Genomic DNA, 25,246 nt, shown 5'->3' with positions numbered 1-25,246 from the left:
TATTTACAAATACTTCTTTTAGTCTAAAATTATCTTTGTCTTAAAGGCTGAGACTTCCTTTTAACCCAGGAGCGGGGGCTTTAAAGTTCTTAAATAAATCTCAATTACATCAGTCCTTAACTTTTTAGAATAGCATTCTACCCAATGACACTAAGATGCTGCAAAGAACAGGTCATTTCTCCATAATTTATTTTAGAAAAGTCCGGTTAAAAATGTCCATTTCTTCAATCCTATTCCAATATTATTAGTTCTTGTAATCTAACTGACTTCATGCGGTGTCTGTTTCTATGTATCTTCTGTTTTTCTTTCTTCTTTCTCTCAAGGAAGAATTGTGAAAAGTTCTGTGTTGCTAGGGAAGGGTTAAATTTGCTTAGGCCTACAAAAAGCCACGTGGAAGCACTGAGACTGCAGGAGCTGAAGAAAAATGCAAAGCTGTGCTGATAGAGGAAGCTAGTAGATGTCCTTTTTTCCACCCCTCGGTCTCATCTAAGGCGGCTCGGCTCGGAGTTGTTATGAAGCTGCAGGCTTTCTTTCTCTGCTGCCAGCGGCAATTAAGCTGGGCCATGTTTTCGCCTTTTCTGCCACGGTCTGAGCACATGGCCCACACAGCTAAACTGCAGCCGCCTTGTTTCCCTGGTAGCAAGCAAGAGAAAGGGGCGCAGCTGGCCCAGGCTGCTCCCTGTCTGAGCAGTGGCTTTCAGAGGCCCAGCTGAACCCGGCCCAGATGCCCAGAGGGGCAGCAAGACCTGACCCGGGGCCGCCCGCTGCCCACAATGTTACCTCATGGCTGATTTCTAAAGCAAGAGAGAGCAATCAGCAGCAAATTAGTTTTAAATGTCCTTTCCGAAGTTGCATCGACACCTCCCTTTGGTCAACCTACCTGCCAATATCCCGGCCAGCTTTTTGATAGGTCCCTGTCTTCCCCTCCCAAACTACATGGTCCGGGCAGGGAAAAACATTTCACATTTTTCCGTAACTAGAAAACAAAATTGTGCTGACCTGTGATACTTGCTCAGCTCTGGATACTTCACCTGCTACATATGCCAAATCTGTAACCAAATTGAATGGTTCAGGAAACTTTTCAAATCTCTAACAACTGCAGCCAACTCAGCTACCTGAGGTGATCCTTCTACCTCAGCAATATCAGCCTCCCACCACTGATCTGAGGATCATTACTGACTTGTGGGATGCTCCTGATGTGTCCGTAAAAACAGTTAGAGCCTTTAAGGGCCTCCTGCTCTGAACACTTTTTAAGGACAAATTGAACACTTTTTAAGGACAAATTGAATTGGATTTTTTCTCCAAATAATTTGTGGGCAGGCCGATGAATAGAAATTTGACCTGTGTAGCTATCCAGAGCAAACTGCAGAGCTTCATTCTCTTGAAGCAAGTGCTCCAATATTGCTTTGGTAATTTGGACCGATTTTAATTCAATTGGGATGTGAATGCACTCAAAATCACATCCTGCCAACTCCCAGATCCGGGTCCCGGCCTTCCGGATCAACTCCCACCAGTTCCTGTGGCCTGGTCATTCCTTTGGGCCAGTGGTGACTGTGGAAAACCCACTCTATTATCAAGAGGGGATCCCTACAGCCTTGGTCCTTTTCTGATTTGTCCACTCTCTCCCACTGTAAGATCACTCTGTGGAGGTGTGGCAGTCGGCTCAGAATGATGAATTTAAAGGGCAAGTCTGATCTACATTTGTTGGCCTGTCTGGTGGCCATACAGTCCTGCACCTTTTCTAGAGCTGCTCTTGACTCTTGGGTGAGGGTCCTCTCCCCCTTTTAACAGATTAAAGAGGGGGTCTAGGTCTTCAGTGGTCAGACCTAGCCAAGGTCTTACCCAATTCAAAGACCCATACAGCTGCTGGACAGGTGCCAAGGTCTTGATGTGATTTTTAACAGCCATTTTTGTGGCACAATGGTCTGCCACAAATTCTCCAGACCCAGGTAGTCCCAAGATGGCAACCTTTGAATCTTTTCTCCTTGAAGCTCGAACCGTGCAGCAACCAAAGAATCGACTGTCAGGTCAAATGCATGGCAGGTCATCATTCAGGGCACACATGAGCACATCATCCATGTAGTGCAGGATCATGGCTTCTCCCATGGCTGCGCGCACTGGGGACAGCAGGGAAGAGATGTACCACTGGAAGATAAATGGTGAGTTCTTCAACCCCTGGGGATGAAATTTCCAGTGGTATTTCTTCCTTGGGGCTTCTTGGTTGATGGTTGGGACCGAGAAGGCAAAACGTGGGGCATCGTCAGGGTGCAGAGGAAATTGGAAAAGACAACCTTTGATATCAATAATTGCCAAATTCCAATTTTGGGGAAGCATTGCTGGGATGGCATCCCTGGCTGGAGAGAACCCATGTCTTCAATGACATTATTAATTTGACAGGGATCGTGGAGGAGCTGCCACTTGCCTTTGTTTGCCTTTTTGATAACAAAGACCGGAGAGTTCCATGGTGACATGGTCTTCACAATGTGGCCTTTAGCCAGCTGCTCATCCACGAGCTCCTGAACCAACTTCAATTTTTCTTTACTGACCGGCCACTGCTCTACCCAGACTGGTGAATCAGTTTTCCACTTGAGCTTCTGGGTAGGGTGCTCTTCAGTGGCCGAAGCCTGAAAAACCAGGGGGGCATCTGGAATGCCAATTGTGAACCCCCACTGGGCCATCAGGTCTCTCCCCAACAAGGGCTCCAGATAATCCAAAACAAATGGATGCAATGTAGCCAATTGTCTGTTTGGCCCCTCAATTTGCACAACACTCTTTGATTGTTTTGCCGATTGCATTCCCCCTACACCTTGTACGTGCGCAGCCACGTTTTGCAGTTCCCAATGTGACGGCCACATCCAGTTGGGTATGATCATCAAATTTGGGTATGATCATCAAATCTGCCCCCATGTCCAAAAGTCCTTTGATGTTTTTGACTTCCCCACCCTGATGGACCTCACACCATATTTTGGGTTTGTCCCTCCTAATGACTTGTGTGGTGCAAACCTCAGTGTGTCTGTTCCTCATGATATCCTCCTCAAGAAATGGGTCCGGTGCTGGAATTGCCTAAGCTATTTTCTGCCCTTAGGCAGAAAAAAGCGTGGGCAAACACAACGCAGCCAGAGAATGAATTGTTCAGGGTCTGATGAGACAAGAACTGGAAGGATCTCGATCTCTTGTGGGGTGTGCTTGTTGTCCCCAAGGATGACATACTTACTGTCAAGCCGTTGCCAAGAACCAGGTATCTGCAGATACATTGAACCTAAATGCCAGTCAGCATCACTCAGGTACAAGGGCTCTGTCACCTGCAACGTGAAAAGCTCCTGGAGACATTCAGTGATTAGACTGGGTCTGCTTACGTCACAGTTTGAAAAGGTCATGTCCGGTGATTTCTACTGAAAAGCTGAACTGGTCAAAGCAGGTTTAGTGTGGTAATTTTTTGAGTCTTTTGGGTTTTTCTCCCCACCCTCCGATGCGCTGGGCAGGCCGGCACTCCCCCCTCCGTTTTTTAACTGATTCCCTTTGGCCCCTTGAGGCCCCCTGCCCCTATGGTCCCTAAAGTCCTGAAATAGTGTCTTTAAAGGGCACTGAAATGCCTAATGTCCAGCCTGATCACACAGGAGACACGTTGATCTTCTCTTTTGTGGTGGTCTCAAAGGATGTCCCTGGAGTGGTAATGGTGGCACAGGCATGACATCTTCAGTGGTGGCCCTTTGCAGTGGCTTGTGTGCATTTCTTGAACCCTGGCTTCAGTGGGCAGTCATAAAGGGAACCTTCCTAGCGCACACCTGGATTATATCTTGCAGGGGTGGAAGAGGTTCCATGGGAAGGCTGTAGATGGCTGCCTTATACTGGTTGTTCACGTTTGCCAGAGCCATCTCTTCAGCACCTCCTCCCGGGCTCCCTCCTTTTTCACCTGCAATTCTATAGCTCTCGTTAATCTTTCTGCAAATTTTAGGAGAGATTCTGATGGTAATTGCCTTATTTTGCTGTGGGGTTCAAGAAGGCCGCGAGGTTGCGGTGAGAAAAATGCTTTTGAAGCAGCGTCTTTGATGCGCTCGAAAACTGCCTAGGGAATATCCTGAGCCTGTTTGGGTGCTGAAGCCCATTCCCTCTCACCACACAGATGGTCCAAAGTGATCAGCGGGTTGTTATCAACTGCTATTTCAGGATCTTGCCAAAGCCCAGGGAGTAAATCTCTCAACAGCTTTCTCCATGCCACCTCCCAGAGCTGAAATTCTGTTGAGGACACGAGGCATGAGAAAAGCTGCTGATGGTCAAAAGGGACCATCACACTTCCTGCTAAATCGGGTTTTTAAAGGCTGTGAATATATTCACTTTCATGTTCAAATTCCTTGTGAGCTTTGCACAGATCCCGAATGGTTTGTTGGGAGAAAGGGTTCCAATTGCCATGGACAACACCTCCACTTTTTGACTGTTGGAAAGTGACCAGTGCGGCAGAGAGAATAGGGATCGGATCCTGGTTCTAGGTTCCCCCCCAACCAGTTCTGGAACATGGGAACTGGAGGTGGAGGCGGGGAAACCACGGGAACCAGAAGCAGGGAGTAGCTGGAGGCATGATTGACAAGGGGCAGAGTTGGAGGGTGGAGCTTTGAGGATTGAGGGTGTAGTCAGAGGAGGAGGTGGTGCCAGAGGCTCACCGAAGGGAAGGAGAGGTTTGGGAAGAGGAAGGGGTTGGTTGGGTTAGGAAAGGGATTCTGAGAAGAAGGAGGGCAAGATGAAAAAGATGCCATGTGGCTTCTGCCTTAGGACGGAGCCACATGGAGTAGATTTATGCCACACGACATTGGCCATCTTGTGGATCCCCTGCCAAACTGAAACAAACTCGGGGATCACTCAGCTGGGGACTTTGGGCATTTGAACCCTCCACAAAACTAAAATGAATGCGAGATTTATTAACTGGGGGAGTTGGGAGGTTCGGGGGTGAAGGAGATCCCCGGGCAGTTTGGCCAGGACTGCTCAGGCGGGGGGAATCACGAATTTGGAGGGAGCCAGGGAGACTGCGGCTTCCCTGTGGTTGTTCGCAGGTTGCTCTCCTCAGAATTCCCAAGCTGGAAGAAGGTATTTTGGGGTTGGGAGAGGCAGAAACTGTGGAAACAGGCAGATTCACCAGGAGCTGGCTGTTTCTTCACTTCATTTTGCTTTTGTAAGGCAGATCAAATCTGCAAGGTCCAAAAAATGAAATTTGCGGTGGATGTGTCTCCAGACCTGCCCAGTTCAGCTAATTTGCTTCCGACAGCATCCCAAAATTGGGTACTGTGGATGTATTCTGGAGACACGTGGGGGAAGTGAAGAAAGAACCACCTAATGAATCTTTTTAACTGACCCTTTGAACAACAAATCCCCCCACCCTCAAGGGTTCCCACAACTTGATAATAAACTCCTTTCTGGGACGCAGAAAGCTGTGCACCCATTGTGGCTTAGATATTAAGATTCTGTGTCACCCACTGCCAGCAACTGGGAAAAAACCCAAGAAAATAAAAGAAAAAACCACAGTCGGGATCCAAACTGGGAGAGAACAGCCTTCTCCCCACTCCCAGGGGTGCGCAGCCAAATCCTTGCTCCTAAGGAGCCCTGAAGGCTAGCCCTGAAGGCTAAAAAGGTAGATAACCATTCCCCGAAGGCCTATAGCCTATGAAAGGTTTTCTACAGAGATTCCCTGATGGGAAATCTGGTGTGGCAACGTAAAAAACTTCCCAGTTGCTGTCCTCCAACAGAAGGTGACTCTTTTGGTGTGGAAAGAGCTATCACCTTCGCCTCACAGGAGCGCCACCTACCAGAAAGGGATCTGCTCCCACTGGGAGAAGCTTGCCAGTCAGGAGACTTGATGCAGCAGTCCAATGGAATTTTGTAAGTCCAAAGGAAATTGAAGTCTCTCTTTGTGGGGTCGAGTGTCTCAGGGGCCTCCACAGCGAGCACCAAGCCTGACTGGCCTCATGTTTGTGGTGCCAACCTGTCGCCGTGCCTTCTCGGAGCAGTGGCTCTGTTCACCCAGGCTAGCTCTGACACTGCAATCAGTTGGGGAATGTTCCTCTGGTCCCCAAAATCCAGTGTCAGAGCTAGCCTGGGTGAACGGAGCCACTGCTCTGAGAAGACACAGCGACAATACTTTTTATGGTTTTCCAAATGAGGTGAATATTTCCAAACAACCTCTGGGAGTCTTAGCATTCAGATGTCCCATGAGGATCCTGTCATATTGGTAGTGCTGATTAACTGTTTCTCTCACAGCAGATAATAGTCCTAGAGATGACCTGTGGGGAGAAGAGCTCTCAGCCTTCTGAGAGCATGTCTCCTAACAGAACTGACACATGATCAAATAAATAATTCTTTCTTGGAAACATCCCCATATACATTTAGGAAGTACATATATTGGATGTGTAAATGTTGGCTGTGAACATCAAAAGAAAAGAAATGCACATTATTGTACAGTTAAAATAAAATCAAAATTAATTTTATTACTTAAAACAACTGTACACTAATTGGAAACTGAGTGAAGTTCTAATGCCAGATGAACACCTCAGAGAAACTAATTTGAGCTTATCATGTGTGGAAGGAGGCAGTGCTCCAATAAATTAGAATTTTGTGGCATCAACCCATTTTTAGTTTGCAACCAAACAGATAAAACTATTGATTGTTATCAGGCAATTGCATAAACAAATTTTGTCTTTTCTTTGTTCTCAAGCAATCTAAATCACAGCTTTTTTTCTTCCTTCTTGTTTTTCCTCTGTGGCTTGTTTTAAACCTCTGTTTCCCAGGTTCAAAACAGCATAAAAGCTGAGCTTAAACTTAACTTAGCTTAAACTCCCTTCCCCAGGTGAGTATGCCATCTACAGCCAAGAAAAGATGGTTAGAGAAAGGCTAAAATAAATGAGATGCTACAGATTCTAGAGTAGGGTTTGCATATGGACAGCTTTAATAACTAGTAGTGGATCTATTTTTTCTGTACAAGCACATTTCTTTGCTAGCAGCTGTTATTGTCTGAATAATGCTGTCTTACATGATACTAAAATGCTGGCATAGTGGACTGGCTGTAGCTAACACCCAAACTCGTTCCTATGTCCACCACCAGGACTCTTGGAGAGAAAAAAATACGAAAAGCAGGAATGAGAAGGTTTGTGGGTTGACGTAATGTTTCTATACTTTGTATTTGGCTTCTGCAGGCTTTCTGGAAGAGTAACAACATTTGGAAGTCTTTATCAATAAGTATCAGGTCATTCCCAAGAACATATGAAGAAGCATTCTTATGCTTTCTTTAACCTGTTATCCAAGCTGCAGATTGAGGACAACTGTTCTTATTGTTTTCATTTGAGAAGTGTATTAATCAGAAATGCTGTGTGATCTTGTTGCTACACATAACAGCATACTAAAGAGAATAACTGAATTTAATATATACTTCAATAAATTAAGTTTGGTTGTGAGTACATTATCTCCTTTAGAAGAATGAAACTTGTCAGAACAAAATCAATACATGAAAACAGAAGTAAGGAAATATGTGCTAGAAACTGCAGGTAGCCACTTAGATAATTTGCTATACATATCTCAAGACTTTGCAGTTATGGTCATGTTTTTTATCAACAAGTGAGGTTTTATTTTGATTCGTATTCCAGTTGTAGGAATATTAATGTCCTTTTGCCCAGCTGAACTTTTCTTTTATTATCTAGCAGGTACTAGTTATGGATGAAGAACTATTTAGTCAGAAGAATCATGAAGTGCAGATACTGCAGAATCAGATAAAGATGTTACTGCAGGAAAAGAAAGAACAAAAGGAATTTTTAAAGGAGGCTCAAGAAATACAAAGATTACAGGTATTTTTCCACTGGTACACATTGATCTGTATTGAACCATCCTTCTACCATGTGAATGCATTCAACAGGTCCCTCAGATTTTTTTTTAATTAATTGCTGTTTGTAGTGATTTCACATTCACCAAATTTTGCTTGCCAAATTTAGTGTAATGGTCCTAATATTTATTCTCTTTTTGTGGGAGAAAGATAAGGAGAAAAGCAAAGCAGGCTCAAGCTTAAAAATTAACATACACTAAAAGAATGGAAAAAAGAAAGTTGGAAAAAAACTAAAACAAAACAGAATGAAACTCTAAAAACACTCTTCCCTCCCCTTACAAACTGTTAACTTTCCTACAAAACAACATGAAAAGACAAAACCTGTCATTTTCAGTTTCACCATTTGAAAATACTTGTTCACCAATCTTGAGGAGTCTCTCTTAGAGTCATGGATCCCAGTGACAACCTAGAACAGTTCTCTTGTGGATTTTAACTGTCACAAAGACAGTCACCCAGGGAAACCTGCTTTTCTCTCAGTTTGAAAAGACAGGTATCTGCTAGGGAGAGGCGGGGCCTCTCTAGGAATGAGGAATTCCAATTCCTTCCCTCCAAGTTATTAAAATTTAGAGGATTAAAAAGGCTGTTCAGTCGGAGCTATGGGGAAAGGAATAACAGTTCTTTACTAGTAAGTATAACAAGGTAAACAAACAACAACAACTACAGCATTAATAATAAACCGAACCAGGAACCTTGAGGGGATTTGTTTAACAAAGCCTGGGGCAGTCTGATCCCTTGGGACCCCAAGAACACCAAGCTCGAATGGTGGATGGAACGGCAGGGGGGTGTCCTGGCAGGAAAAGGTGGGGGGGTGTGTCCAGGAGGCAGAATGAGCAGTGCTGAAGAAGCTGTGACGGCTGGGCAGGGCTGGCCCAGCTCCAGCAGGGCAGGCAAGGAGCTCCAAATTCCTGGGCACTGCAGCAGATGATGGCTGGTGGTAGAATTCCCAGGACCGGACCCTCCGTTAACAGTGGACTCCTCACGCAGCCAGCCATCACCCGACTGTCCTCTCCCAAACCAAGAGTGGAAGGAACCACCCTCAGCTCCTGGAAACCCTGAGCCTTTCCCTCCCCGCCAAACTAAGTGATCGACCGTCCTCACCACTTCTTTTGTGTGGGTCAACTACCCTTCATGCATCAGTATTTAGTCTCTTAGCAACTTATGGAGGGGGAAAATTCTATAGGGAAAGGAAACCCCCCCCCCCCAAAACTAAACTTAACCCACAACAGTGACCCCTCCCAGTAGCAGTTTCCCAAGCTGCTTATGGGTCATGGGTCTTAGACTTTTGCATATTGGGGTGTCAGCTTTTAAAGATTAATAACTCCAAAGGGAAAGGATTCTTCATCTCAAGGCACAGAGACATCTTCTCACTTTTTCACTAGCTCAGAGGACTTCTCTAACTTTATCTCTGTGCAAGCATCTCATGGGATTAATATCACTTAGTCCATCACAAACATCTTTGCTCAAATCCACACACAAATCTAAACAATCTTCTCCCCAAATGTATATCTTTCCATGATTTAAAAGGATAATCTAAATTTAGAGTTCATTTCCATGGCTCAGTAAGGATGACATACTCCTCAACTCCCTGTCCCAATAACAGTCTTTTCACTCTCGCTCCACTGACTTCATGCTGTTTCTTCTTTATGTTCACTCTGTCCCTTCTTTTCTCTCTCAGGGAAGGGTTAGGCCCTGGAAGCTTCATGTTGCCAGGAAAGTGTTAAATCTGCCCAGAGTCTTTTTCTCTCTCACTGCAGCTCCTGGTATTAAGGTTTTCAAGGCCACGCTGGTGAGGGGGGGGAAGAACTCACAACAGAAAGATTAGAGATCAGAGGACCCGGGCAGTCCAGAATCAAAAAAACCCAGTCAGGCTCATAAATGCCTTTTTTGCCCACCCCTCAGTTTAAATCGGGGCGGGCCCTGGCCCAGGCAGGCCTGTAGCTGGTATCAGGGGCTCGGCCGGCAGAGCCTGCCTGTTCCCCCTTGCTGGCAGCAGCTGGGCCCGGAGGCACAGCCCGGCCAGGGCCGCTCCTCTGGCCCGGGTCAGCAGAGCCCAGCCGACCTCTGGCTGCCACACGATGTTACCTTTCTCTCTCTGGCCAAAGGAAAAGAGAGGCAGACCTGCAGCAAATCAGGGTTTTTATATGGGTGCTTCCCAAAGTTGCAATTGACATTCTCAGTGGTCAAAACAGATGCCAATATCCCAAACTAGCCTTCTGATAGGTCCCTGTCCTTTCTAAAGCAATTCCCAGTCCTGACCGGGAAATACATTCCACATTTCTCCATAACTAAAAACCTCTGCCAACTCATGATGCTGGTCAATATTAGGGACATTTTGTTTCAATTATAGCTGTTTCACTGAATTGAGTTGGGTTCATCTAGTGGATGTATCACCGTAAATTGATTCCTGGAGACTGTATATGAACCTAGCTGTGCCAGAAGCCTCGTGCATAACTTGAAGTGAACTAGTCATGCTCTCCGTGCTTCGTGAAGCGTAACATAAAACCTTCTCCCCAGGTTTGTGTCATTGTTAAGGAGTTTCAGCACAATTAACAGATTAGGATTTGAAAGACTTTGAAAGATTCTTTAGAATTTAAAAAAGACTATACTGATCCTATAGAATGCTTTCATTGAAAAGTTATATAGAAACTTATTCTTTTATAGCTTTATTAAGAATTAGAGTATTAACCCCTTTTGACTTTATAAGACAGAATTCCATCCTAACTTTCTGATCATTTACCATTAGAGAAAACTGAGTGACACAATGGAAAGTGAGGTAGTAACAAAGAGGCTTCTTGCCTCTTTCCTTCTGTAGATCTTGAGATTGCTGATGAAATTATGGTGGCTAGTATGTGCATAACATTTCAAAGTTGAGAAGACTGCAAATAGAATAGTTAATATTCTGCCAGTGTTGCCTGATATGTGGATAATAGATAAGTTATTATATGGATTTTTAAAAGAAAAAAGCATAAACATGGATAGCTAGTGCTCTTCTCCTTATTACACTTTTTCTCCTTTTTCCTTTTCTTTGCTGATGGCTTGGAGATAGTCAGTACATGAAAGGTAGGTAAAATAGTCATAACTTTTTCTTTTTTCTGTCACTTCCTTTCTTTTCTGTCACTTCTGGCTAGATTTTTTTTTAGCCTGCACACCATAGCGTCAACTTATACTGTGATGATGCTTATATAAATTTTGGAGGATACAAGGTAGGTGCAACTGTGTAGATAGATGGTTATTTCAGTATCAGACACAGGAAGGAAGCTTGAGAGCTTTCAGGCACTATTTTGGCATTTAGTTAATTAAACTGCCACTTCTATTTTAAAACATACAGTATATGTAGGATAATGAAAAAAGTGCTTTCTGTCAAGTCTTGTATTCACAGGCATATGTAATTCAATGATACATGATAGGATAAGGACTTTTAGAGTAGCAGGTATGAGGTAGGAGGTAATAGACGTTTATAGACGTATGTATTTATGCAGTGGGTGTTACACTGTGGGGTTGTATTTGCAATTGTATCAGGGACAAATAGCTTCATGGTGGATCAGTTGACTATAACTTCTTCCAAAAAGAAGTTGTCAACTTGTAAGGTGTTGTGTATTTGTGTTTGGAAGGAGCTTTCAGTCTAGGACAACAACATGAAGAATGAATAAAAGTGTGTACTTGAAGTAGAAGAATGCAGACTGTATAATGAGCTATTTTTCAACTTCCTTGTTGTTGCTAGGCCAGTTTTTAACCATAGTTCAAAACGAATCAAAAACAATAGAGTGAGTTGAAAATGGATATGATTTTGGCCTTGTAGATGAATCAGTTTAGATAGCATATATATTTTTAACAATTTATGGAGAATGCTGTAACAGAAGCAGATAAGGTCTCCAAACTAGCATTATCAACAAACCTGAGGCTAGGTGGAAGAAAAAAACAGCAAGTGATTCTGGGATCCTGTATACATTTAGTTCATTAATACAAGTATTCTTTAAAGTATAGCTGTTTGAAGTGGAAGAGGAAGCCCATATACATTTTTAATTAATAAGACTTAGACCAGTTTAATTTGAAAATGTTTGTTTAATTCTCATTTTATTTCTCCATAAACACACATCTAAAGCAAGTATAAGCTCCTAATTATGTCATCCACTTCTCACTAGATGCCTAGATAGGCTAATGTGATGAAATTGGGTGTGGTGGTTTGAAAATAAACCAGTGGGAAAAATGAAACCCGCACAATTACCTTGAGAGAGATTTCAGGTCAGAGTTACAATAGAAAGGTTAAAATAAATCTAACGATACATGTTAAATCTGGCTTGGACCCACAAACCTGCAGTTGCAGTCCTATCAAGTGATGATTGCAGTCCTCTTGAAGCGATAGTTGCGGTCAAAAGCAGTGGTCCCCTCCAGATCCATGCAGGGGTAGGGAGGGTCCCAAGTCCCCAGTTATATATGGTCAGGTTCAGGGGAGAGTATTCAGCACCTCCCCAGGGCACACAGTTGCACGGTGGGAATGATGTAATCCTGTGAGTTATGAAATATTTTTGGGAGTCCTTGGTGGTCTAAGTTGTTACAGCTGCCCATTAGGGTGGTGCTGTTGAGCAATTATGGCCCATTGGCAGAAATTACCCCCTCAGGATCTGTGGGTCTGTGCTAGTGTTTCCTCAGGAGTTAGCGCTGCAGAATCACTTGTGAAGAAAAAGAAACACTCCCCTTCTCACAGGGTTTGGCTCTTCTCCTTTATCTCATTTAACATCCAGCTTGTAGCCTGAGGTGCCAGGTGCATGCATTATTAACAGTTGTCAGAAATGGCTAGAATACTCAATTCGGTTACACCCCACATTGGCACTCTTTCTTTAACCCAGGACACGGGGTAGGTCTTTCTGAACAAAAATGTGTTTAAACTTTACTGGACTGGGGGATGGGGGGGGGGAGGTGAGTGTGCTAAGACTGATTATATGTCGTAGAATTCTCAGTTTGTTGCCCTATAGAATAATTTAAGGTCAGTGGGTGATTTACGAGATTCATGACCTTTTGAGGAATTAGAAGTTGTGAATATGATACAGAGCTCAGTTTTGCTTTTGCTTTATTATTTTTTTTTCCCATGAGACTGAGAAAATGGTGGAACAGCAAATGTTCATTGATCAGTTAAAATTGAAATTAGAGAAGTTTACTGATGGGAAATCTTTAGATTTCTCAAGTACTTATGAAGATGGGCCAGCTGTCGTGGCATTTGCTAGGAGGCCCTACGGAGTCCCGGTCACAAAAAACCTGCTATGCCCGCTTCATGTGCCTTCAGGAACAGAGATCCAAAAGGTAAGGTCTACCTTCCCCCTTCTACTTTGTAATAATTATAGGCCAATGATTAGACATGACATGATAACATAGGGTGGCCTTCTCAGATACTGCTGCTTAACTTCCCACTAAAGACTCTGAAAAATTAGTTTTGTAACATTTGTTTATGCCACAATTATCCAAAATATTTAGGTTTCAAATTCCCACCTATAAGTACTATGGCTCTTATGTTTTAACCCCCCAGCTGGTTTTCTGGAGATTTTGAGGGTTCAATATGAAACGTTATAAGAAATTAATTATTATTCGTACCAATATGTTGAATACATGGGATAATGAATTGCTAACAGTGAGTGCCCTCTTCCACACTTGGAACAACTCTAGGCTCTTGCAAAACTTTTTCTTACAGAGATTTTCAGAGTTATTGTAGAAAACCTGTGTAATTTTGCTTACAAGATCAGATGGTGAAATATTTTTTAAAATATGAGTAACGAATTGCTAAATTGATGCAAGTATTTTTACCCATCACTATTTTCATGTGCTTTTTGACAGGGGTATACCAGCCCCCCTATCTTGTCCCTGGCTCAGATAATGGCAGAATTCCATGTTCGCAGACAGATTTTACTGAGCAAGTTAGAAGATCAAGATAAAGTCCTTCACCACCTCTCTGATCAGAGTGATGAAGAGGAAGACAATGCAGGCAGTGAAGAGAAAACCTCATATAAGTAATTTTTTGTTCTTTAACTTTTGTTACAGAATAATGTATAGTAAAGGTAGTATTACTGCTTAATCCTTCTATGATACGAGACCATCTGTAATGATATGTATAGTAAATCTGTGGGACCAAGTAGGCATACTGCAAAATAAGTTTAATATATGTAGGCCAAGCAAAGATTGCATAATCCGTGCTTGGGGATCAGAATCTACCTTAAAGATTGGGAGATTGGGTGATGGTGTGTGTGGGAGTGGTGTGGATGAGAAAGAAGGTATAAATGCTTCTGTACGTTTGAGATTCTTCTTTGTTAAAATTGCCTGCTTTGCATGATGCTTCAAGAAAAAAAAAAAAAAATCCCTGTATATTTTAAGAGTAGCATGTTTATCATTCTTCCATAGGCATTCCATGAACCGAACATGGACACAAAATCACACTTCTCCGTGCTTCCTTCCTGATCTAAGTGACATGAAATGTCGAGTAGACAAGTCTGGTTTGTCCAATAAATCTGTGCTACAAACTGACACAACCACAGGTATAATGGAAGTCATTAGAGCAAATATTACTACAGTATCAGAATATGCAATAATGTCTTTAGCACATGTAGTTAGTTTTCCCAGCAAAATATGTGTATTTGTAATTTAATGTAGGTTTTCCAATTTTTGTTTTTCTTTTCCATTCCTAAACTGAGATTAGTAAACTCTAAGCAATACCTACTAGCCAGAAAGCAGTTCACTCTTCAAAAAGCTAGTCAGATATAAATCTTTAGTACTGCTTCAGTGAAAGAAAATGCATGCTATTATCCTACCAGAAATACTGAAGTGGTTTCTGGAATATTTTTCAGACTTAGGGTCTTGAAATGCAAGTGCAAACCATCCTTTTTTTTCCTGTTTAGATACAAGGCAGGGAAAAATACCCTGCTCTCTTCTCTCCTTTTGATTCTTGTACTTCATATGGAAGTACTGCACACAGTCAATATTGCAGACCTTTTGAATACAGGATCTTTTCCAGATTTTATAACTCTATTTTGCTTTGTTTTTTTTGGTTTTTTTTTTTTTTTTTTTCCCCAAGGTGAAGAGATTGACAGCCTCCAGAAAATCCATGTTTTTAATATGCAGAAGTTAAGGAATTCAGAGTTGAGACTTGCCAAGGCTGAGCAAAAAATAAGAGAACTTGCACTTAATATCAAAAGGAAAGAGGAACTTATTAAGGAATTAGTAAGAACAGGTAACTGGCTGCTGTCGGGGTACTTGATACTGTAGGGAATGAAGACATTCAGAAACAAATGAAAAGGCACAGAAAACCTAAAGTCCTGTATGTCTTAGTTTTTGCATAACTATCTTAGACAATAATACTTTTAACAACTTAAAATTCCTTAAATTTTGCTAATTACTTGATATGATTGCACTGGAAGTTTTGATTACAGTCTACTCTACTATGATATGAAGATGTCTTGGTTTTGAAAGACAGTTGTTTGTTAGGGAAATCTAGAGCCTCCCTTGGAATGGAGAATGTAAACCCTCTTGCCTCCAAATTATTGTAATTTTGCAATTGGGGACTCTCAGGCAAAGATATGGGAAATAGGAGTAACAGTTCTTTACTAAGAATATTTAAAAAAAGGAAAATACAAATGTAGTAGTACAAAAAAACAAGCAAGGAAGCAAATAAAGATCTTGGAAATAACCCTGACAGAGTCAGGGATACGACCTGCCACCCTGTTGGTCAGGGTGTTGGAAGCAGTCCAAATAAGTCTTCCTAGAGTAACAGATGTGGTTCTGTGGGGTAGAAATGGTCCTGTAGAAAGTCCAGTGGTGATGAGATGGGTCCAGTCCTCCTCCAGGAATCCAGTGGAAAAACAGGATACCTTGTGTTCTTCAGTCCCAGGTTTTACCTAGCTAGGAACAGCTGGCTCCTCCTCTACTGTGTGGAGCATCTCACAATGGGATGATGGAATGTGTCATGTCATTGGTGGGTCCTAATGGCCCATTATCAGAAGATGTCCCCCTGGAGGATGGAGGGGTGGTGAAAGAGATAAGAAACACTGCCCCACCTGGATTTAATGGCTGGGCCATTATCAGAAGGCATCCTCCTCCTTCCCCCCGGCCCCAAAACAGCTTTCAACAGATGATATAGAATACACATTTTTAGGTTACATAATCCAATACAGAAGATTATTTGTTAAATATTTTTTTGTTTTTCTGATTATTGCTTTTATCCAACAGTAGTGTAATTTTTAATGTATGGTCAGTGCTACTGATGTCTTTGTAGACGTGTATTTGTGAGATAGTGTCTGGGATAGGAGAAAAGATACATCACTGTGTGTACTGGCTTGAAGGCAAAACTAGCGAGAGACTCCAAGTCAGAAAAAACAATTTAATAGGAGAGAAAAAAAGGTAAAACAAAATAAAATAAAATAAAACACATGCAATAGTACAAAAGATCACTGACCGAGCCAGAATACAACCTGAAACCGTGGTGGTAGCAGTCCAGATGAAGTGGTCTTGTCAAAGCCATGTTCCTGCAGAAAGGTCTGGTAGCTCTTGTCCTCTGGGAATCCAGTGGGTAAGGCTGCCTGTGCTGTCCCAAATCCCAGTTTATATCCAGGTGGGAATGCTTGGCTCCTCCCCCTGGGCAGAGCATCTCACAATGGGCTGATATCATTTTATCAGTCTTGCAATGGGTCCTTGATTGCCCATTAAACAGAGATAGCTCCTGGAGGGAGTTATCTATGAGTCATGCAGCAGGGCATTGATGGGGCATTAACAGAAGATAGTCTGGAGGGAGGGGGCAAGGGAAACACGGCCCAACCTAGCTTCAACAGCTCATGTAGATGGTGATAGAATACATACTTTGGGCACATCTTACATTGTAACCTAGGACACTGTGTCTTCTATAATCTATAATAGTAGAGAAATGTGAGTCAGAAGTGGATGAAGGAAAAAGTCATTGTCCCTGGTAGCCTGCATCCCGTACACATCTGTCCTGATACAGAAACTAGCCTTGTGATGGGAGGAAGGATCTATTACCTCAGGCCCTTCAATCACACTCTTCTCCTTTGTTTACCTTCTCTCGAAGTGGTTCTGAGAAAGATTCTCTGCCTTCCCAGATTTCCCAAACGGGACAAGCCACAGAGTAGAACCACAATCCAAGATTATTTAAAAATTGCTAAGCTGGAAGTTGAGTAATAAATAAATGGCATAGTCTTCTGAGAAAAACAAACAAACAAAATTATTAAATAAAGGATAGCCATTTTGCCAAAATCTAGAGTAGGCAGAAGAATTTAACTCTGGCACTCAGAATGGCACTTTATTTGGTGGCATGAGTTAACTCATGAAACATTCAGATTTAGGATCCTTGTTATCTCCATTTCAGAGTTAAAAGGAACTGCAGGTTCCTTTAGTGTTCAAAAATGTATCAGAAATTACTGACTTAGCCAGCACAAAGTAAGTAATGTTTCAATTCCAAAAGTGAGTATTATATTTCAACTCATTATCCTGTTGGTTTTAAACTATTTGTGTATGCTGTCTTTAAGGTAAGGATGCTCAGTCTGTAAGCGGGCAGTATTCTTTGAAGATAAGTAAACTTGAGCAAGAAATTGAGCAGGCCAAAAGAGAACTGGCTGAAATGCAAAAGCAGCTTCAGGAGCTGGACAGTAAAGAGCTGAGAGAGATTCCTGAGAAAGTCATGTTACAGAAAGAATGCCAGAAGAAGATGGAGGCTGCTAAGTTGAAAGTGCAGGTATTTCTGATCTGATTATTAGGATTTGCAAATCTCTGTCTCACTGTCTGAACCTTAAGCTTGTAAAATTCTTACCTGTTTTACACACTGGAAGCTGGTTGGATTGAAGTAGCTAGTGACAAACTTAATACTATTATACTCAAAGTGCTCGTTAACATCTGCTTGGTTAGATACATAAAATAGCTTCTTGGTATATAAGATCTGCTTGGTATATAACATCTGCTCGGTTAGATGCATAAAATAGCTTCTTGGTATATAAGAAGCTAAAGAAACTCTTGGGAGATATGAGATGTCCATACATCATTGTATATAGGGCAATAGAAGAACTTATCCAAGAGAGGGTATTACAAATTTATTATGTTCTGTAAATAAAATTGATGTTTTATGAAAATACTATATAAATTCTAGCTCTAAGCAAATCCCTGTGATGCTTTGCAAGATCAGGCCCAATACAGGCATATTTGTTTGACACTGACCTTCTAAGTTCTGCTACATCTAAGTTAGTATTCTGTATAGGGCCAATTTAGGTGCTCTGTGCCTCTTAATCCTAGAATGGCAGGTCAGAAAAGTTCTGTAGAGAAAGAGGTAGTTTGCTTATTGACTTGAGCTCAGGACCAGCACTTTGACACCAGCATTCTGACATCATTGTGTCTCTACAAATTTTCCAGAAATGTAGTTTCTGCTAGATTTTAGTACTTTTACTGTATCGGCATACATGAACCATACCTTTTCATGATTAATTCTGCCTATGCCAATTTTACCAGAGAGCTCAGAAACTATAGCAATAACAAGCGATTGTCTGGGCAGAAGTTAGTAAGTCTTGCTGACCCTAAGAATTCCATGAGATAAAGAATGAAGTTAAGTCATAGAGTTACAAGTCATTTGTTACAAGTTTTCCTGCCCTTAAACTGCAATTTGACATCATCATTCAGACCTTACAGAAGAAGCAGCAAGACACCAAGAATCTGGCTTCATTATCTAACCAAAGTGAGAGAGAAGCAAGAGAACTTGAGCAGAAAGTGGCTCAGATGAAGCATGAGCAATCCCAGATACAGAAGAAACTGTGTGAGGAGAGTGAAAAGAAGAAGCAACTGGAAGCAGAGCTTCAGCAGGACCAACAACAAATTAAAGTAGGATTCTTCCTGTTTCCCAATGACAAAGATTAGGATGAATAATTTTTGTCCCTTCTTCCCCAGTAAACTATACTACCAGGCTTTCCCTAATTTTCAATGATGACTTAATGAATTTCTTGATACATGCACCAAAGAAATTGTCTATAAATATTTTACATTAATCTCCATTTTGCCTTTCTCTTTCAGCTTTTTCTTTTCATTTTGCTACCTGATGTCTTGTTCTGAATTGCAGTTTTATAAATATATTAAGGGTCAGTATTTCAGATTATAGCTTGTGGGGTCTCTCACATGTATTTGACTGACTGATGTAGGAAGAATGGTGCATTTTCTTTGTTCACAGGAGCTTCTACTTAAGATGGAGCTACAACAGAAGATCCTTAAACTTAAGGATAAAGAAATTGCTGTGTTTAAAAAGAAGAAAAATAACTCAGCAGCAACTTCACAGAAACTACAGGTAGTTAATCTATTCCAAACATGTGTAACCCTTGGAATAAAAAAAATCTTTCTTCATCCCTAGTCATCTGTTTTTGTAAATTGTTTGGGAAAAGAGTATTCCATCATAGTTTTGTCTTCTTTTTTTTGTTGTAGCAGAAACTGTGAGTAGAGCTTAGCAGTTCTCTACTCTTTTTGAATGAAAGAAAGGAGGGTCTTTAGTCTCCTCTTTTGTTGTTGGGTTTTTTCCCTCTATAATTTGTCAAAAATACTGAATCAGAAACCTGTGAATTCAGCAGGTATGGTTGTCTGGTAGATTTGACAGTGACCTTGATGTGCTGTGTTTTAAGTGTTCCGTGGGTTGTTTGTGTTTTAATTTTGTTTTGGTTTATACTCTGACATAAATTACAGTGATTTCTGGTTTCGACTGTTGATAAAAGTGTTAGGAAAGTGTGTATCCTATGTAATATGTATCCTACATTATTTCAGATGTGGACACTGGAATATGGATTACCCTAAGTCTTTAAAGGTGAAAAGAATTTTTAAAAGTTAAATAAAGAAAACATTTTAGCCTTAACAGGAATATGTCCAGTAATAAGCTGTGGCTTCAGAATAAGTTTATAATGGACCATTCTGGCAGGATCCGAGCTGTCATTTACTGTCTTTTATTCTTTCAACATCATTATTTGTCACTTACTGTTTTTCTGCAAAGAGCTGTTTTTGGGCAATTAAATGCAATGAGGATGGGCTAGCTGAATTTTTGTGGTTCTAAACCTATCTAAACTTAGTTGATATGCTTGGATAGATGACATCTATTTATATAACTAGTTTTTAAAAATATGTTCTTTAGAAAAGATACTACATATGATGCAAATTTATTTATATGAAATGTAGCAACATAACATTGGTAAAGGCCCTTTTAAGCCAGTCCAGTTTCTGTCGTACTCTGTGTAAGGATTCTGTTGCAGAATTAATATTGACATTAGAAAAGTTAATGTCTTCCACAGTTTTATCAGTAATTCTGAAGAAAGGTAAAACATAATCATAACATTCTGACTCAAAATGTCCTGGTCAATGCTCACTGGGTCTCTCTTGAAACTTTAGAAGTTAGAAGAGCAGAAGAAGTGGCTGGATGAAGAAATGGAAAGAATTCTTCAGCAGCGCCAACAGTTAGCAGAACTAGAAGAAGATTTAAAGAAAAGAGAAGCCATTGTAGCAAAAAAAGAAGTGTTATTGCAAGAAAAAAGCCACCTGGAAATCAAGAAACTGAGGTCTAGCCAGGTGATTCAAGAAAAAATTGCAAGACTCACCACAATCATAAGGCTAACTGAATGACTGGTGGTGGGGGAGGGCAGATAAGATAGCAGAGGAGGCTCAAGGGACCTCCTGCGTCTATACCAGTGTGATGAAGGTATTATGTAGCTTGACCAAATCACATTTAAAATGTAATTAACACAGTCATTTTTATTCACTTTTTCTCTCCAAAATTGCAACAACAAAACAAAACCAAAACAATTCTAAACTGTGGAATTCTGTTATTGCAGAGCATTGAATGATATGATATGTGTGATATATTATTTATGAATATGACTAAGTCCTTTTGCAATCTAGAGAACACAGTAGGGAAATATCATGCAATATTTACTTTTCAGTAGAAAGTGAGAACAAAGTATCATTGCTATGTATAATGACTAGCAACTTTATTTTTATTATGTAGAATATTGCACATTAAGCATTTTTGGTTTGCCTTTGTTTTTTTTTTTATAGTATCTGTCCACTCAAAGTAAATTAGGTCCCATTGCAAGAAACAATTTTTTCACTACTTTTCTCTTACTGGAAAGGAATGTCTCATTTTTATATCTGTGGTTGTTACGATTTTTTTGTGGTTTTTTTTAGGCTTTAAACAAAGATAGTATGAAATTGTCTACCCGCTTAAGCATGCTGGACCAGGAGCTATGTGATAAAAGTATGCAGCTTCAGGGCAGCGCCACTGAAGACAAGTCAGACATTTTGGAAAAAATTCAGGCTCTCCAAATGGAAAGGGATCAGCTGCTCAGAAGGAGAAATAGTATGGATGAGAAACTGAAAGATGGTAAAGTGTTGTCAACTGAAGTAAGTAAGAACCTCTGAGATAAATACGGGTTTTAGGTATTGTTTAATAATGAATTCTGGTGAGAACCTAAAATGTCTCCAAGTATCAGGTAAGCTAGAAATGAGGAGAAGATGGATACTTTTGTAAATAGCAATTTTAGAATACCACTATGATAACACCAATTATGTACTAGTGAATGAAGTTTAAGATCAGAAGACCATAAGTCAGATGGTGCCTTGCCAAACTCTGTTGGTCTAAGAGTCATATAATGAGAAGTAAAAGAACTGGAAATCACTCAGTTTATCACAGGCAGGAATTTTAATGTCAGTATACAGAACAAGCATGTATTCACATAGTGATGACCTTTGATTTTTTCACAGAATCTTGTGAAAAAGCAAACTTTATCTGAAAGACTATGTATTTTTACAGTGAAAATAATTCATATTACATGGATGGCCCATTACTTGCAGTTGATCAGTACCATTATATTGAAGATAAATTCACATAAAATGCACAGATTACTTGTAGGTCTTGAGAAGCAATATGAGACATGGCTGAGGTGATAATGTTCCAGAAAGATCCCTACTTGCCTCACTCATCAAAATCTGCAGTGCTTCAGGCTAGGCACTTCTTCCACTTTCGTGCACAATTTATGGTCACCAAACTCCTTACTGACTGATTAATTCATTAATCCAACAGAAAACTAGTACATTAAAAAAAAAAAAAAAAAAAAAAAAAAAAAGGCAGAAGTCAAACTGTGGTGAGGATGAGGGAAGGATAAAAAGAGAAACATGACTTCTAGTTTTGTGATGAGCCATTTGATCAACCTCTGTATTGTGGTAAGAGTGCTATAGCCAGAAAAGACAAATGTTCTAGATTTGCACTCTACCTCTTATTTTCTCCATTCCACTCTCTGTGCTACAACTAGTTCATCTTACATTAAGTTTAGGTTTGAGAATGCTCTTGAGAATGAAGTTAAAGATGTCTTGAAAGATTAATTCTGAGCTTTTTTTTTTTTAACGATCTCACTCATGTGTTTCTCTGTAGGAAGAACATATTCTTTTCCAGCTAGAAGAAGGAATTGAAGCCCTTGTAGCTGCAATTGATTACAAGAATGAAAGTATTCATAATTGCCAGCAGTTACTTAGGTCATCTTCTCAGAATCTTTCACAAAGCAAGCATAATGTAATAGGGAAACTAGTTTCCCTGTCTGCTGCTGAGCTCAGAGCTATCATCATCAGTTATTTCAACAAGGTTTGTTTTGTCTAATGAATAATATTTTATTCCATTTTCTATTACTAGTCTAGATATTGGCGGCAAGAAATAAAAATAAATTTAAGAAGCTTTTGGTAAATATATCTTCAGGTTACATAGATCCGCTATTAAATTATTTTTATTTTTATTTTTATTTTTATATTAACTTGAATAGAATACTTGTGGGTTAACTCGGTGTATCTGTTTTGCTGTCATTAGCTAGAAAGGTGCTGCAAACCTGGAAATTACCTGGCCCCTTTCCAGTGCTGTGTTGCTAACTTGTGGAGAAACAACATGTTTAAATAGTGGTGTTCAAATTCATCCTGATTGCAGGCTTTCAGAAAGCTTCATAAAGCTCAGGCTGCTATTCCTATTGTCTTTCTCCTAAATCCGGTTGTGTTGGTTTAACACAGCCTGGCTTTTAGTGGGGGCAGACGGAGCCACAGAAGCGGCTTCTGAGAGAAAGCTCCTTGAAGCTTCTACTGTATCCAGCAGAGACAATCTTGAAGGCTCTGACAATGGACATGTTGATGGCCCCATTAGAGAAGTTAATAATGCCTCTGTGATGAGATACTTAAGAAGGAAAAGAATCACGTGCAGTTTTCCTTTTCTGAGGACTGGTGGGGGTGCTGTGGTGGCCACGTGGCTGCCATGGCCATGCGGCTGCTGCCCTCTACGCATGTGGCCAGCAGTGAACTGTGCCTGCTTGGCCGCTTTTTGCCAACCGTGCTGCGGACAGAAAGGCAGGGACAGCGGTAGTGGCTTCTCCTTTCAGGTGCCCCACATGAAGAGAGGCACGGATTGGTGCCAGCGCCGTGGTGGCCGGCGCTGCCCATGTGGTGCTGGTGGGTACCATGTGGCCAATAGCAAGGGGCATAGCGAGCAATTGTCCAATACAGAGCCCAGACAAAATCAACCTTTTAGTGCTACAAAACCCTGTAAGAACTTTTCAATAGGTAGAACTTGAGGACAAATGAACTTATGGACAGCAGTTTTCTTCTAAGTCAGAAAAAAGGAGGTGAAGACATGTGAGGAGAACAACATGGTGACACTAAGGTCAGTGAAAGGAAAGGAGAGGAGGTGCTCCAGATGTCGGAGCTGAGATTCTTCTACAAGCCGTGGTGAGGACTGTAATACTACAGACTATTTCCCTGTAATTCATGAAATGCATAGGGGGATGCAGAGATCCACCCACAGCCCCTGTGAAAAGGTGCTCATGCTGGAGTGAGTGCTGAAAAGCTGTAATTTCATGGGAAACTCAAACAGAGAGAGAAGATAGAGAAAGAGAGCCATTGCTTCCAAACTAGAACAGCTCATCCTTAAAAGATTACACCCCATGAACTGAATGACCCACACTATGCAGTTTTAAGGAGACTGCATTGTACATGGGAGGGACTCACAGTAGGTCGGGTGGGACTGTTACTCTTGTTAATTAGAACCATGATAGAAAATGCTCGTTCACAGAGAACTGTCTCCCGTGGGAAGGATGCCACGGCATGCCAAAAAAAAAAAAATCCTCTTCCAAAGTGAACTGAAGAAAGATTTCAAGTGAAAAAACTAAGGAAATCTCTTACTCCCTGCACTGTCAGTGGGAAGGAAGGAGGGGCTGAAGGCCTTTAGAGTGTTTCCTCCTGGTCCTTATCTCAGTTTATGAGCCCTTTAGTTTTTCTTTCCTCCTCCTCTGCTAAATTATCGCAGGGGAATATAGGTAAATTATTTTTCATTTTAGCCAGCGTCAGACCATGACACCAGTATAAACTGATTCTGCATACACTCTCTGCAGTGTGTGCAGCTACATGCCTGGGAATCATACGGACATCTGGAAACATAAATATTAAATGCATTATGGCACGGTGTCTTTGTGACCTTGAGTGAACCTTTGGTAATTTTGTAAAAAAGTTACCTGTGGGATGCAAGTTGGAAGTTTTTCAGAATCTGGAAAGCAATGTTCTTTCGGTTTAAACTTTGCACAGGGTATTAAAAAAATGCACTAGTCCATGTGATCAAAATGTATGCAGTCCAGTTCTGAAGTGTCAGCATGTAGCAGTGGCAAGTCTCTTCCAGTATAAGCTTAATTACTTGTAGAGATCCAGTGCTTTTTTATGTTTTAATCTGTTAGGCTGAAGGGAAAAAGTTTTCTTAAAATGGTTTGATAAATCAAAATAAGTGTTTCTTTCTAAGATTGTTGGCCTTCGTGAATCTGAACGAAAGTTACAAGTGCAGATTGAAGAACAGGAATTGAAGTCCATACACCAGAAAAACATGATGTGTGAGTTAGAATCTGCACTTGAACACCTCAAGCTGCAGTGCGACAGGCAGCTGACTCACCAGCGCCAAGAACATGAGAAAAAAATACAGTTTATATTGAATCATTTCAAAGGTATTTTCCTCTTTGGTAGGGATTATACATCAATTTTGTTGTTGTTGTTGTTATTAACAGAGAAATACTGTATTCTAACTGAAAAAAAATGAATAAGGTTCAGAGATATATTTTGTTTATCACTAATTCTTATCGCTATGTAAGATGTCAAGGAAGAGACACATGGTGTCTGTATGAATGCAAAATGGATTTTTTTTTTAAAGCAGTATTATAATTGTTGTATTTTCATATTGAATTTACTGATATTGAAAAGTTGTAAGATACTGATTCTGTTGACTTTGATCTTCTAAATATTATTACAACTAAAAGTGTGATTGGCACAGCCTTTTTGATCTTATTTCATGTTAGTTAAAACATGCACATTGCAAGCAAA

At 40.9% G+C, this 25,246-nt stretch overlaps 1 protein-coding gene across 1 annotated transcript in view; it reads left to right on the top strand.

The window, feature by feature from the left end:
* The window catches only part of KIF27 (kinesin family member 27), a 39,822-nt gene that overhangs the window by 12,274 nt on the left and 2,302 nt on the right, over nt 1-25,246 (top strand). Inside the window, exons 5-16 of the mRNA XM_040091168.2 lie at nt 7,680-7,823; nt 12,950-13,156; nt 13,685-13,857; nt 14,246-14,379; nt 14,916-15,071; nt 17,377-17,582; nt 18,515-18,712; nt 19,056-19,169; nt 20,252-20,428; nt 21,044-21,259; nt 22,287-22,493; nt 24,675-24,873. Of these exons, the coding sequence (XP_039947102.1) occupies nt 7,680-7,823; nt 12,950-13,156; nt 13,685-13,857; nt 14,246-14,379; nt 14,916-15,071; nt 17,377-17,582; nt 18,515-18,712; nt 19,056-19,169; nt 20,252-20,428; nt 21,044-21,259; nt 22,287-22,493; nt 24,675-24,873 (2,131 nt within the window). The remainder of the gene's footprint in view (nt 1-7,679; nt 7,824-12,949; nt 13,157-13,684; nt 13,858-14,245; nt 14,380-14,915; nt 15,072-17,376; nt 17,583-18,514; nt 18,713-19,055; nt 19,170-20,251; nt 20,429-21,043; nt 21,260-22,286; nt 22,494-24,674; nt 24,874-25,246) is intronic.

Source organism: Hirundo rustica, chromosome Z (genome assembly GCF_015227805.2).
Source record: "Hirundo rustica isolate bHirRus1 chromosome Z, bHirRus1.pri.v3, whole genome shotgun sequence".
Taxonomy (NCBI): domain Eukaryota; kingdom Metazoa; phylum Chordata; class Aves; order Passeriformes; family Hirundinidae; genus Hirundo; species Hirundo rustica.
Note: the sequence above shows the minus strand (reverse complement) of the source record. Positions and strands in the feature narration are given on the sequence as shown.